A 14,067-nucleotide genomic window follows, 5' to 3' on the forward strand; every position below is an offset into this window, starting at 1 on the left:
AACTTCTCATAATTGTTTGGGGTAGATAGATTTCTCCAGTCAAGTATGCCTGCCTCTGATGTGTCTTCCTCTCTACAGAAACTCAGCAGACCCTGCGCATGGTTTTAGCAACTCTGGGAATTGGTGCTGATACCTCTGGCCTCATAGCCTATTCAATTCACTCGTTGGAGCTCATCCCAACTGTAGTGAGGTACTGTCTCTCAAGTTTAAGATATCCTGGGCTACATAACAATTAAAAATTACAAAACAAACCTGATCTGTTTCCAGAGAAGATTTTCTGAACTAATAACATTTATTGTGGGGACAAAATTAAAACATCTCAACTTTCAAAAAAATAATAAAACACTTAAATATTTAGAAGGACCATATCTCTGCATAATAAAGGCTATATGTTTAAACTGATAGGCAACACTGTACTAAGAAGGAAAAAATAAAGTTATTTCCTGTAAAGTCAAGGATCAGAAGTGGAACTGTGCCTTACAGTAGTAGACTTGAGGAATAGAGGCCTTGAGCTCAAGCCCCCAAACCACCACCAACAACCAAACAACAACAACAACCAGGAAAGAGGAAAAATCAGTTGTTTTTCTATTTACCAATAATAATGAGGTCAGAAAGAAAAGAGTTGCACTTGCAATAGCCTCACAAATTAAACACCTGCAAGTAAAGCCAACGCAGGAGATGAAAGGCTTCTACAATAAAAATGATACATTTTAAGAAAGAAGCCATGATTTTTTTCATAGATGACCCATATCACTTTTATTTGTGTTGCTGATGCTGGGACTTGATCTCAGGGCCTAACTACTGTCTCTGGCTGCTTATGCTTGGGTGGTTCTAATTTTTTTTTTTTTAAAGAAGCCAATAAAGTTAAAAAGAAAATGGATCTCCCATGTTCATGAATCAGGAGAATAAATAAGGTGGTGAACTACTGAAGGGAATCTAGTTTCAATACAAGCTGTTCCAAAATTCCAATATCATTTTATACAAATAGAAAAAAATCAATCCTGAGGTTCATGAGATTACACAAGATTACACAAGATTTTAACTAGCCAAAGCAATCCGGAACTAACAGGACACTGCTAGAGATGTCATACTTCCCAACATCAAAATACACTATTGAGACACAGTAAAAAAAAAAAAAACACATCATACCAACACAAAAAGTAGACAGCTAGATGATAGAAGAGAAGAGAAGACACAGGAAAAAAACACAAAACTTCTGGCCATCTGATCTTAAACAAAGGGGAAAAACTTACATTCAAAAGGATAGCCTCTTTAACAAATAGTTGGAGAAACACAATATATAAATGAATATAAGCAATTCAAAGTACATTACTATCTCTCACTCCCTACAAAAATCAATTCAATACAAAATGGATCAAGATATTAATTATGGCCTGAAACTATGAAACTGATTGAGGAAAGCACAGGCAAAGAACCAAAGATGTTTTCATAGGTGATAGCTTTCTGAATAACACTCTAATTGTTCAGCAAGTAGAATCAAGAATTGAGACAAGGGACTAGGAAGGTGGCTCAGTGGTAGAGTGCTTGCCTTGCATGCCTGAGGCCCTGGTTCGATTCCTCAGCACCACATAAGCAAAAAGTTAAAAGCTGGAAGTGACGCTGTGGCTCAAGTGGTAGAGCGCTAGCCTTGAGCCCAAGAGCTAAGGGACAGTGCCTAGACCCAGAGTTCAGGCCCAAGACCAGACCCAAAAAAAAAAAAAGAATTGAGGCAAGACTTCTGAATTGTGAAAGAAATGATTACCAGATGACCAGAGAGACAACAGAATGGATAAAAAATGCAATTAAACTGTTAATCAGATAAAGGATTAATATACTGTGCATAGGAAGATCTCAAAGAATTACACAGCAAAAAACAATCCAGTTAATCATTCACTCATTAATAATCATTAATTAACCAGCAAATATTGGAAGCGATAATGAGAAGGAGATGGGGTGATTATGACTGAAATACTTTGAGTGTATAATGAAAAAAAATGGTGAAACGTGTTAAAATTGTTTCAAAAAGGAGAGAGGGAAGATAAGAAAGAATAAAACAGGGTAATTAAGATTAAGGTAGAGTGTGGATATATCTCATAATGTGAGAATTATCACAATAATAATTCCTTTTTACAAAAAACATGAATAAAAAAGGGAAGACTATGATTTCATTGAAGGACATGGCACATTGCTAGACATAAAAATTAAATGAGGTGCTGGGAAGATGGCTCCGTGGTAGAGTGCTTTCCTTGCATGCATGAGGGAGGCCCTGGTTTTGATTCCTCAGCACTACATAAGCAAAATGAAAAAAGCCCGAAAAAGCACTGTGGCTCAAGTGGTAGAGCAGTAGCCTTGAGCTGAAGAGCTCAGAGACAGCACACAGGCCCAGAATTCAGGCCCCACAACCGGACCCAAAAAAGAAAAAATGAAAAAACTAAAATAAATAAAAATTAAGTGAAAGCTTACTGTCAGTGCTCATGCCTGTAATCCTAGCTGCTTAGGAGGCTGAAATCTGAAGATCACAGTTTGAAACCAGCTCAGGCAAGAGTTCATAAAAGTCTAATCTCCAATTAACCAAAGAAAGACAGTACTGGAGCTGTGGCTCAAGTAGTAGAGGACTGGCCTTCAGAGAAAAGCTCAGGGACAGTACCCACACCCTGAGTTCAAGCCCTAGGAGTAGAAGAAAAAGTTAAACTGTGGGTTATAAGTTGAGTATATATCATTTATTATATTGAGAGAGATTCTTCATCTAAATCATTCATTTAGTGTTGAAGAAAAAGTTAAACTGTGGGTTATAAGTTGAGTATATATCCTTTATTATATTGAGAGAGATGCTCCATCTAAATCATTCATTTAGTGTTGTAGGTATCCTTATTTGAAGAATAATGAAACTAAGGGTTCTAAATCATTAGCAGTAAGTGTGACAATTGACAACTGGCTGCCAGAGCCTATGTGTTTAATAACTTTATTGTGTTGCTTCCAAAATGAAATGAAGACAATAAATAAAATTTACTTGATGCAGGCATGATGTCAGATACCTGAAATCCAAGAAGTTGTGAGAGCAAGTCAGGACAGTCTCCTCCTTGTCTACATAGGAAGATCAAGGCTTTAAAAAAAGAAAAGGAGGAAGTGGCACTGTGGCTCAAGTGGTAGAGCGCTAACCTTAGGCTGAAGAGCTGAGGGACATGTCCGTCCCAGGCCCAGAGTTCAAGACCCATATCCAAAAAAAAAAAAATGTAAAAAAGAAAAAGAAAATATACATGTAAAGTTCTTAAACATTTTCTTTATTATCTGGTTTGCAATCTAAGGTCAACCATTGGAGGAATCCGTGAACTTTTCGGCAGAGTAGGGGCAGTGATGGCGCCTCTCTTTATGACCTTAGCAGTGTATTCTCCCCACCTGCCCTGGATTCTCTATGGAGCCTTCCCCATCCTTTCTGTCCTTGCAGTCCTCTGCCTTCCAGAAACAAGAAATCGACCTCTCCCTAACACTATCCAGGATGTGGAAAATGAGTAAGTAAACACTCCAGTGGGCACCTGACTAGGCAGGGACTGTGTCCTGTATCTGTGACCAGGGATATTCTGTGTGTATACAAGTCACTTATTCATTATCAACCTCATCCCTATCCACAAAACTGTTTGTTATTGTTATTGTTCTTACTCTTTTTAAGTAGTTCTACAAAGGAGTTGCCATTTATCAAGGTATTTTGTGATATGATGAACCTTCATCAATGTTATCCCTTTCAGCATTCTCACCAACCCCTCCCCTCACTCTTCTTAATTTTGTAGGGTGGCATTGTAGGCTGTCTGTTGGTTTTTGATTTTTTATTAACATCGATTTGTTATACAATGATGCACAGTGATCAGAGTCACCTTCCTCCACTCTTCCTCCTCCTCTTTTCTCTTCCCAAATCAATCTCATCAGGTTGACACAGGCTGTCTTACACCAGTAAGTTTAGTGGTAGAAAGGTCCAATTTAGTCAAACTTATACATGTCATATAGTCTGTGCTTTTACGAGAAATACACATTTGCCAGGTAGCAATTCAGGAGGCTGAGATCTGAGGATCTGAGGATCTGAGTATCGCAGTTCAAAGCCAGCCCAAGCAGAAATGTCCCCATAATAAGGCTCTTGTCTCTAATTAACCACTAAAAACACAGGAAGTGGAGCTGTGACTCAAGATGGTAGAGGGCTAACCTTGAGCAAAAGAGATCAGGACAGTGGCTGGGAAGGTAGCTCATTGGTAGAGCACTTGTCTTGCATGCCTTAGGCCCTGGGTTCGATTCCTCAGCACCACATAAGCAAAAAGAAAAAAACCGGAAGTGGTGCTGTGGCTCAAGTGGTAGAACACTAGCTTTGAGCTAAAGAGCTGAGGGACAGTGCCCAGGCCCAGAGTTCACGACCAGAACATAATTCCCAACCCCCCCCCAACCAAAAAAGAAAAAGAGAGATCAGGACAGAACCCAGGCTCTGAGTTCAAGCCCCACAACTGACCCAAGAATATTTAAAAAAGAAAGAAATATACATTCCTTATATTTTCTCAGAAATGAAATGAAAATTAAATGTCTTCTTCTCAGATCCCTGGTTTTATTACCCATCAGCACAATGAGTGCTCAATATATTATGGGCAAAGGTGTGAGTTTATCACATAGACACAATCCTGGGTATTTCTTCAGGCAAAGGAGAATTGTGGAATTAAAACCAGGCAAAAAAACAAACAAATCCTCTTCTTGCATAGTTGAACAAGTTCCTCAATAATTGGATCGTATAAGATTTAACCAAAGTTTCTGCCAAAGGCAATGGAAATTTTGAGGAAGAAGAATTTAAGAAATATGAAACCAACATATAAGGTGCACACCTATGGCTCACACCTATAGTCGTAGTCACTCAGGAGGCTGAAATCTGAGGATCATCATGGTTGGAAGCCAGCCTGGGCAGGAAAATCCAAGAGACCTATTCTCTCCACTTAACCACCACAAATCAAAATGGATATGTGGCCCAAGTGGTAGAGCAGTAGCTTTCAGCACGGCAGCTCAGGTACAGTACCAAGGCCCTGAGTTCATGCCCCAGGATACACACACACACACACACACACACACACACACACACACACACACACACACACACACACACACACACACACACACACACACACACACACACACACACACACACACACACACACACACACACACACACACACACACACACAATTTAAAATGAGGAAAAATTTATGATTCCTTAAATTTTGTGTTCTCCCTTTGATTTTTTTCCAAACACCAATGTCTAAATGACAGTGTTACAAGAAGAAACAGTCAGTACCATCTCCCCCAGCATGGGTTGGTGTCAAGGCCAGTGTGAAGCCCTCTAATATTGGGGCACAAAGGTGCCAGGCAGAGACTGTCCTCAGGCATGCAGGAATTATGTGCTTAATCTACATCTTCTTTGTCTTCTGATTTTGTTTTTGTTTCGATTTTTTTACTTCACAGCAAAACTGCTTCAAGAAAAGTAAAGAAGGAAGATATTGCCGTGAAAATCACACAATTTTAAGGAATTCCGGAGAGTTGATCCAAACAAGCCCAAAATAGGGCTCACTCCAGTAGGGATGAAATCATCCAGAAGAAAACCAACCAATGCTGATGAGGATGGGGAGGGAGAGGAACTCTCCTGTACTATTAGTGGGACTGTAGACTAGTGCACTCACTATGGAAATCAGTGCAGACATTGAGGTCAGCCCAAGCAAAAGTGTGTAAAGACCTCATCATAACTACCAAAAGACAGGCATAGTTGTGCATGCTGTCATATGCTGTCATCCAGGAAGAAGGGAAGTATTAAAACGACTGGGGTTTAAGCTAGCTGGGACATAAATGTGAGACCTTATTTAGAAAATAAAGAAAGAAAATTATCTAGGAGTGTAGTTCATGTGGTAGAGAGCTTCCATGGCAAGTATGAGGTCATGATTTCAAAAGGCACTACAATAAAAGCCCAACAAGGAAGTGGCGCTGTGGCTCAAATGGTAGAGTGCTCGCCTTGAGCTGAAGAGCACAGGGAAAGTGCCCAAGCCCAGAGTTCAAGCACCACGAAAGACTAAAAATAAATAAACAAAATTAATTTTTAACAAAAGCCCACCAAAAACCAAAGCATCAAACACCTTGCACATTGTGTTTACAACACACAAGAGACAACTGACAGAATGGGAGAAAGTCTTGACCAACTATCCAATAGATAAAGATACCATATCCAGATTATACAAATGAAGCCGAATTGACTCAGGAAAAATGATGGTCAGCTAACAGCAAATACAGGAGATATTCCTTCATGTAATTCCCTTAAAATTAAGGGAATAAAGACATTTAGGGGAAAATGAGAAAGGATAAGTTAAGGAAACTGAGTCCTGGTGAAGGCAACTAAGAAATATGGAATTTTAAAACACAGAAGTACCATCTTTGCATCAGAGGGAAATACCTCCCTTCCTTGAGGGATGCATTCCTTACCCCAAGAAAGAACACTTGTCTGACAGGATTTATGCCCTCCTGAGAAAAGTGCTTCTCCAAATGTAAGCCACCCCCTGCCTCAAAATGCAGATAGCAAGGACCTCCTTAACTCGGGATGCAGTCTTACCTGCAAACTCACAAAGTAAAACCATAACTTTGAAGCCAGACTCTGCCTTTACCGTATAAATGGCCCAACAGCCCAAGGAGCTGTGTGTCTCTCTCTACGTGGGTGTGTCTCTGTGTGTCTCTCTGCATGTCCTTGTCTCTCTGTGTCTGTCTCTGGCTCTTTCTCTCCATGTTTGTCTCATTCTCTCCCTGTGAGAGCATGTACAGTCTAGCAGAATGTGCCCTTGCCTTTCTGTTTGTCTGTCTGTCTGCTTTTTGTCTGTTTGCCTGCTTGCCTGATTCCATAATTACTCAGTAAAGCTGTGCCAAGCTTTCTTGGTGACTTGTCCAGAAATTTTTATTCTGCAATCAAGATCAAAGGTCCTAAGTGAAGCATTCCTACATTGAAAGGGAAACTTCACTAACCCTGACCTCCCTCTGGTGACACAAAGAACTCAGAAATATATAAAGTAAAGGAACAAATAATGTAATTTATAAATGAACAAGTAAACTGAACAAATAATTTTCAGAATAATGTACGTTTCAAAGTCCTCAGTCAGAAAAGAAATGCAATTCAAAAATTACACCAAGATTCTGTCTCACTCCAGTGGGGTTGAAATCATCAAGAAGACAGACAACCATTGCCGATGAGGATGGGGAGGAGGGCAAACTCGCCTATGCTGTTAGTGGGACTGTAAACAAGTGTGATCGCTATGGAAATCAGTGCAGAGATTCCCCAACAAACTATAAATGGATCTTATGAACATGCTAACTATTCTAGGGCATATATACAAAGACCTGCAAATGAATATACAAGAGATACCTGTGTATATATATCCATGTTTATTGTAGCTGTTAGTATTATCCCCTCCTCGGGTCCTCAGCTCTAACCAGTCTTGAACTCCTCCCTGACCTAGATTTCGTGCCAGACAGCTGGCCACTCCCTTTCTCCACCCAGACCCACCTGCACGCGCGCACGCGCGCGCACACACACACACACACACACACACACACACACACACACACACACACACACACGCCTCCCCCTTGCATAGGGGCAGATGTCCTCTGCCCCCTCTCTTAGGAAATATGGTCCCTCTAATAAACCTTATAACCATCTTTCTACTGTGCCTGCTTGAGTCCTCATGGTCCTCAGGGGGGCTTGTGAAGGATTATTATGCTCACAAAGCCAAACTGGAATTCTCAGTAGTCGGAGATGAGGTTTGATGAAGTTTCCCTTTTAATGTAGGAACTCTTCACTTAGGGTCCTTGACTTTGATCGCAGAATTAGAATTTCTGGACAAGTCAGAATGGTGAATGAAAGTTTATCTAAAAGGTTACTAGACTTTGCCAGAGAACCATGCACACATCCAAGTACAGAGAATAAAAAAGGTTTATTGCCAGGAAAGGGGGCTATCAAGACTCCTTCTCACAGAGAGAAGTGAGAAGAAGCACTGGCTATTGTCTCAGGTGACCTATATAACCTAAGAGGTTTAGGAGGGACTAGAAGGGGCTAGGAGGCAGAGACCCTGGTGTGGATGTGAAAGCCAGGGGCTTCATCATGGCAGACTAGGATTTATGGCTGCTATCCAAATATTAGATGAAGGGTCCTGCAGCTGCCCTCACCTGAAGTCACTCTAAGGGGCTCTTGTTGCCTTCGATGGTGGTAGATGCCCCAAAGAACTCCATCCCAAGGTAAAGGCGGTTGGAAGTTGATTATTTCCTGCCTTTACTATATGGGCCTAGTGTTGCCTGGGAAGGAAGCATGCTAAGCTGTGAGAATCCAAGGAGTGGACTAAGCTGTGGGAAGGAAGCTCATTTCACTAACAGTTAGAAAACTTGGCACAACTTTATTGAATAAATAAACAAACAGGCATACAGACTGACAGACAAAAAACAAACAGAAGGACAAGACCACACTCTAGCAGAGTATGCTTCTTTTTACAGTGTTATAGAGACACACACATAGATAAACCTGTAGAGAGACACAGACCAGAGGGAGAGCACACACATACAGAAGGAGACACACAGAGAAATACCCAGCTCCTTGGGCTGTTGGGGTATTTATAGGGTAAAGGCAGGGGATCTGGCTTCAAAGTTATGTAAAGATAGTGATTTGTCTTTGCTCTAATCACACCTGTTGTTACTTTCTGAGTTTCCAGGTAAAATGCTACCTGCCATAAAACAGGTCTCTATCCTTGGCACAAGGAGCTGCCCCACTATCAGCATTTGGGGTAGGAAGGAGCTTACGTTTGGGGAAGCAGTTTTTCTCAGGAAGGAATAGTCCAGTCAGACAAGAGTTCATTCTTGGGGTGAGGAATGCATCCTTCAAGGAAAGAATAACATCCCATTGTCCCTCTTTGAAGCAAAGATGGCACTTCTATGTTTCTAAATACCACATCTCAGTTGCCTTCACCATGCCTCAGTTTCCTTAAATTATCCTAATTCCCAATCCGCTGAGGTACTTAATAGATTAAGTAATATAAATTGTAGAAACATATTATGGAATATTACTTAGTCACAAGGAAATTGAAATTTATGGAGTTTGTAATATTTTACCTTAATTCAGATATAAATCCAGTCATAACAAAATAGAGAGGTTAAGTTTTGGAATCTTTATTGGAGCTCTAGAGGTCTGCAGGTGGCCAATTGTTACAAAGACCTGTTACCCAGTACAGAACTTGCACCAAGCTCTGTTACAGTGGACACAAGGCCTTAGAAAAGCATTATACATAAACACAGCACAAGGAAGAGGGCTCCCCTGGGGCTAAACAACACAGTGTATCTACACATTCCCCAAGCAAGGCCCTACTAGTTCTATCCATTTAGCCAGACATCTGCAATTCACACTAGCCAGCCGTGAGAAGTGCCAACATGGCCTGGTGCCAGCCAGAACAATGAATAAACCTACCCCTTACCTGAATAGGAAATGCGTGGTGTTGTTCTTACTCAGAATCCTCTTTTAAAACCTAACACCTACCACCATTTTTTTTCTTGTCTTCCTCTCCTCTATCCACATTTCTTATCTTTCTGATAAATGTCCATACGGGTTTTGTTATTTCTGTATCTTTCTCTCATACACATACTACACACACACATACTACACACACACACACACACACACACACACACACACACACACACACACACACACACACACACGAGTCAGGAGGTTGAGATCTGTAAGACTAGTTCAGGCCAGGTGCTGGTGGCTTGTGCCTGTAATCCTAGCTACTCACCAGGCTGAGATCTGAGCATGAGAGTTTGAAGCCAGCCTAGGAAGGGCAGGAAAGTCCATGAGACTCTTACCTCCAATTAATTACAGAAAAAGCCAAAAGTGGCGCTAAGGCTCAAAGGGTAGAGTGCTAGTCTTGAGCTAAAAGAGCCTAAAGACACCACTCAGCCCCAGCGTTTAAGACCAAGACTGGCAAAAAGAAACAAACAACAACAATAACAGCAAGAAAAATAACCTGTATTTTGAAACTAGCAAAGACAGAAAAGCCCATGAAACTGGGTCCCAGTGTCTCACACCTGCAATCATAGTGTAATAAATATGCTCTCTAAGAGCCACAGGGGTCACAAGGATAAGCACAAAAATAAAGAACTTCTCCACAAGGCAAAATTTACTTCTGTGTGGAAGGGTGAGCCACTGGCCAAAATCAGGCAAGCAAGCACACAGAGCAGGCAGGCTGCTCTGATGTTTACTCCTACTGCAGAGGTCCTGCCTCTCTGCTCAGAATAGCTGAGTTCAGGAACATAATCTCCTCCCTACTGGCTAGTTTGATAGTGTACAGTGTATTTATATAAGGTGACTTAGTGAAAGATTAAAAAAATGAAAGATTAAAAATTAGAATTACATTTTTACAATTGCTAACTGCTGATTTGCTCTTGTAAACTTTCTTGCCCTAGCACTAACCCCCCTCCCTTCTGGAAATAAGGAATTGAGTAAAAAGTCTCAGAGCCCAGATGCCCGCCCCTGGGACAAGGTTTGTGGTCATAGATAAAGAACAAACAGGTATGTTTTTCTGGTTCCTGTTTGAAAATTCCCTAAGTGGCTAAATGGGACCCAAGATAGGGACCCAAGATAAGGACCACCTGGATAGTCCAGCAAACTAGGCCAAATGTTAATCAATCTCAAGCCTGTAACTCTGTAAACTCCCTAATCCTTATCTCCCAGAGTGACTACCTCCATTTGATGATCCGCGCTAATTGTTTTATTACAAAGAGTGTTATAAACTTCCCCGTGTAGTAAAAAATGATTGCTAGAGTGTATTGTGACCTCTAATTCCCCAGACGCCTTGTGTTATGTGTCAACTTTGGGGTTTCTGCCTTTAAAAATGCCTGTAACCGCTGCTCGGGGCTCCCTGTCTGCTCAGAACAGAGAGTCCGTTTGGGCAAACGTCAAATAAACTCCTCTTGCTTGTTGCATCTACTGGTTTGGAGTCTTGGCTTCTGGGGCACCCTCCCATTGAAGAAAGTATCCCAGAAGTCTGGGGTCTTTCATTAGAAATAAGATTAACAGTACACAAGTAATCATAAAGTATGTCCACACCCTCTGCTATATCTTGAATAGTCTGGAGTGTGGCATAATTCCATCTTGAAAAGAAAAAAGAACTGTTTAAAGACAGAACCTTACATTTCAACAGTCCTTTCTCATCCCAGATCAGTTCTTCTTTTCCTTAACAGAAGCCAAGCCACCACACCAAGGCAGGAATTGCTTATTTATAAGCCATACACTTCGATAGAAAAGAGAGTTTTTCTCTCATCAGCTACTCAGGATGCTCAAGTCTGAGGATCATGGCTTAAAACCAGCACAGGCAGAAAATTCTGTGAGAGTCTTACTCAAAAACACACTTGCATAATGGCATTTGCAGGGAAATGGATGGAGCTAGAAGGAATCATGTTGAGCGAGGTAAGCCAAGAACGAAGAGACAAATGGTACATGGTCTCCCTGATAAGTGGATGCTAAATCCAAAATGTTAGGTGATATGACAAAACTAACAGGACTTAAGAAACAAAGAACTCCCACTCATCTGGGTGAACCACTACTAAATATCCCCATGCTGCTGATCACATATATGGTATATAACATGTGAGCACCGTTATATATTACAGACTGTGATAGACAATTTGCTCCAGGAAAGTTAGAATGAACTTGTGACTTTAAATGAGCATCATTATTCCACAATACTGTGAATTTCTGGAAATTATGTAATCACTTAATCACAATCAAAAAAAAAAAAAAAAGAACCTCAGGGAAGGGAGGGAGGAAGGGGATGGTAGGGGGAAAACAATGGAGGGGGTAACAATGTTCAAGAGGAAGTATACTCATTACCTCACTCATGTAACTGTAACCCTCTGTATAGTATCTTTACAATAAAAAAAAAAAAGAAAAAAAAAAGGGCTCTTAACCAAATTCAAAAAAAAAACAACACACTTGCAAGTGCAGCTATGATTCAAGCAGTAGAGGATCAGCCTTGAGGCAGATAGCTAAAGGAAAGCATACTGGCCCAGGACCCTAGCCACAGCACTGGAGTATGTGTGATAATGTGTGCAAACACACACACACACACACACACACACACACACACACACACACACACACACACACACACACACACACACACACACACACACACACACACACCAGGGAGGTACTTTTACCCCTTTCTCTACAATTTTGCCTAGAGTCCTATGTTAGGTTCCATTGACACTTTCATGAAACTAAAATTCTTAATTCTGGATTCATCTAGTTTCTGTACACTAACTACTGTCCTCATCTGATTTGTTTCAGATTTTTAAAGATTCAGGGCAATGTAGGATGTCTCCAAACCACCATTTCCCCCCACCCTTTGTGTTTATTTCTATTCTACTTTTCTTTTGATGATATTAGAGTTTGAACTGTCAGGTGTTGTACTGCTTGAGCCTCATCTCCAGACATTTTGCCTTCATAAATTTGTCTAATGGGGCCTCCTGTGGACCATGATGCTCACATATGTGTTCCCACCTAGCTGGGAGGATAGGTACACACCGCCCAACCAACTCTTACTACTCATGGTGAGATCTCATGAGCTTTGCCTAGACTAGTCTTGAACCATCATCCTCTCCATCTCCCCATCCTCAGTAGTTAGGATTATGGGTGTGAGACACTGGGATGCTTTTATTTTTTTAATCTTACCTCTTAGATTTACTTAATTATATTTATTTATATTATTTCATGACTGGACATTTTATCATATACATTCCTAGGTGCTGAGTTCAAGCTCAAGCCCCATGACCCATAAAAAAGGGAAGAAGACAGAGGAAGAGGAAGAGGATGAGGAGGAAGAAAAGGAGGAGGAGGAAGAAGGAAAAGAGGAGCAGCGACGACTCCAGTGCGGCCGGGGCAGAAGAGATGCCGCCCCTGGAAGGAGATGACGATACATCATGCATGGAGGAAGTGGACTAGGCCCAGCGAGCTCCACACCTCACCTTCATTCCCTCTGATAATATCCCCAGGATTTTGTTTATTTTTGTTAACATTTAAAAAGTCTGTATGGCATGACAACTACTTAAAGGGGAGGATAAGATTTCTTTCTACTTGGAAGTGATACTGTGACACAGTAGGTGAAGCAGATTAGTAACGCTTTTTTCTAGTTTCACCTTGGTTTGGACAGGTGAAGATGTTTGTTGTAAGCTCTAACGTGACCTGTTTATGGTCTGAAGTGTTTAGCTATTAAGCCAGATTCCTTAGCAGACCAAATCTTTTGTCATTAATGTGTTCTGACACATTACCTTGATGTTTAAAGAAATGTTTTTGTTCAAATGGCTTGAGTTTCATCAGAGAGGGTCCAATTAGTTTTCCTTCCCTTGTAGTTAATGCTGCATGTGCTAGTCCTCTAGAAATATGTGTTAGGATGACACAACTTGATGGAACTCCCAGGGCTTGTTTTCCAAAGAAAAGTGTACCATTTAGAGAAATACAAATAAACTTCCCCAGATGTTGTATTAAAAAAAAATTAAAGCCACTCAGCAGCAGAAAAAAAAAAGAAAAAGGAAAAGAGGGGCAGGAGGAGTAGGGGGAACAGAAGGAGGAAGAGCAGGAGGAGGAAGAAGAGGAAGAGGAAGAAGAGAAGGAGGAGGAGGAAGAAGAGGAAGAGGAAGAAGAGGAAGAGGAAGAAGAGGAGGAGAAACAGAAGGGAGAGCAGAGGAGGAGGAGGAGAAGTGGTGTCAAGCATCACTGGCTCATGCTTGTAATCCTAGCTGGTCAGGGGATGTTATCTGACTTCACTGCCAACTCCATCAGGAATATCTGTGGTATTTTTTCTTTTCTTTTCTTTTCTTTTTTTTTTTCTTGGTCATGGGGCCTGAACATTGCGCCGGGGCGATGTCCCTCACCTCTTAGCTCAAGGTGAGCACTCTACCACTTGAGCCACAGGACCACTTCTGGCCTTTTCTCCTTATGTGGTGCTGAAGAATCAAACCCAGGGCCTC

At 41.1% G+C, this 14,067-nt stretch overlaps 1 protein-coding gene across 3 annotated transcripts in view; it reads left to right on the top strand.

Annotated features, from left to right (window-relative positions):
• Nucleotides 1–7,682, top strand: part of LOC138810657 (steroid transmembrane transporter SLC22A24-like) — a 36,081-nt gene extending 28,399 nt beyond the window's left edge. For 2 of the 3 annotated variants that reach the window (XM_069997818.1, XM_069997819.1), the window contains exons 8-10: nucleotides 79–190; nucleotides 3,306–3,509; nucleotides 5,485–7,682. In XM_069997818.1, coding sequence (XP_069853919.1) covers nucleotides 79–190; nucleotides 3,306–3,509; nucleotides 5,485–5,545 — 377 coding nt within the window. In that variant the 3' untranslated portion in view covers nucleotides 5,546–7,682. The remainder of the gene's footprint in view (nucleotides 1–78; nucleotides 191–3,305; nucleotides 3,510–5,484) is intronic. The other variant, XM_069997821.1, reaches the window with a different exon arrangement.
• Nucleotides 7,683–14,067: the final 6,385 nt, after the last annotated feature.

Source organism: Dipodomys merriami, unplaced genomic scaffold, assembly GCF_024711535.1.
Source record: "Dipodomys merriami isolate MVZ:Mamm:240054 unplaced genomic scaffold, mDipMer1.0.p SCAF_505, whole genome shotgun sequence".
NCBI lineage: Eukaryota > Metazoa > Chordata > Mammalia > Rodentia > Heteromyidae > Dipodomys > Dipodomys merriami.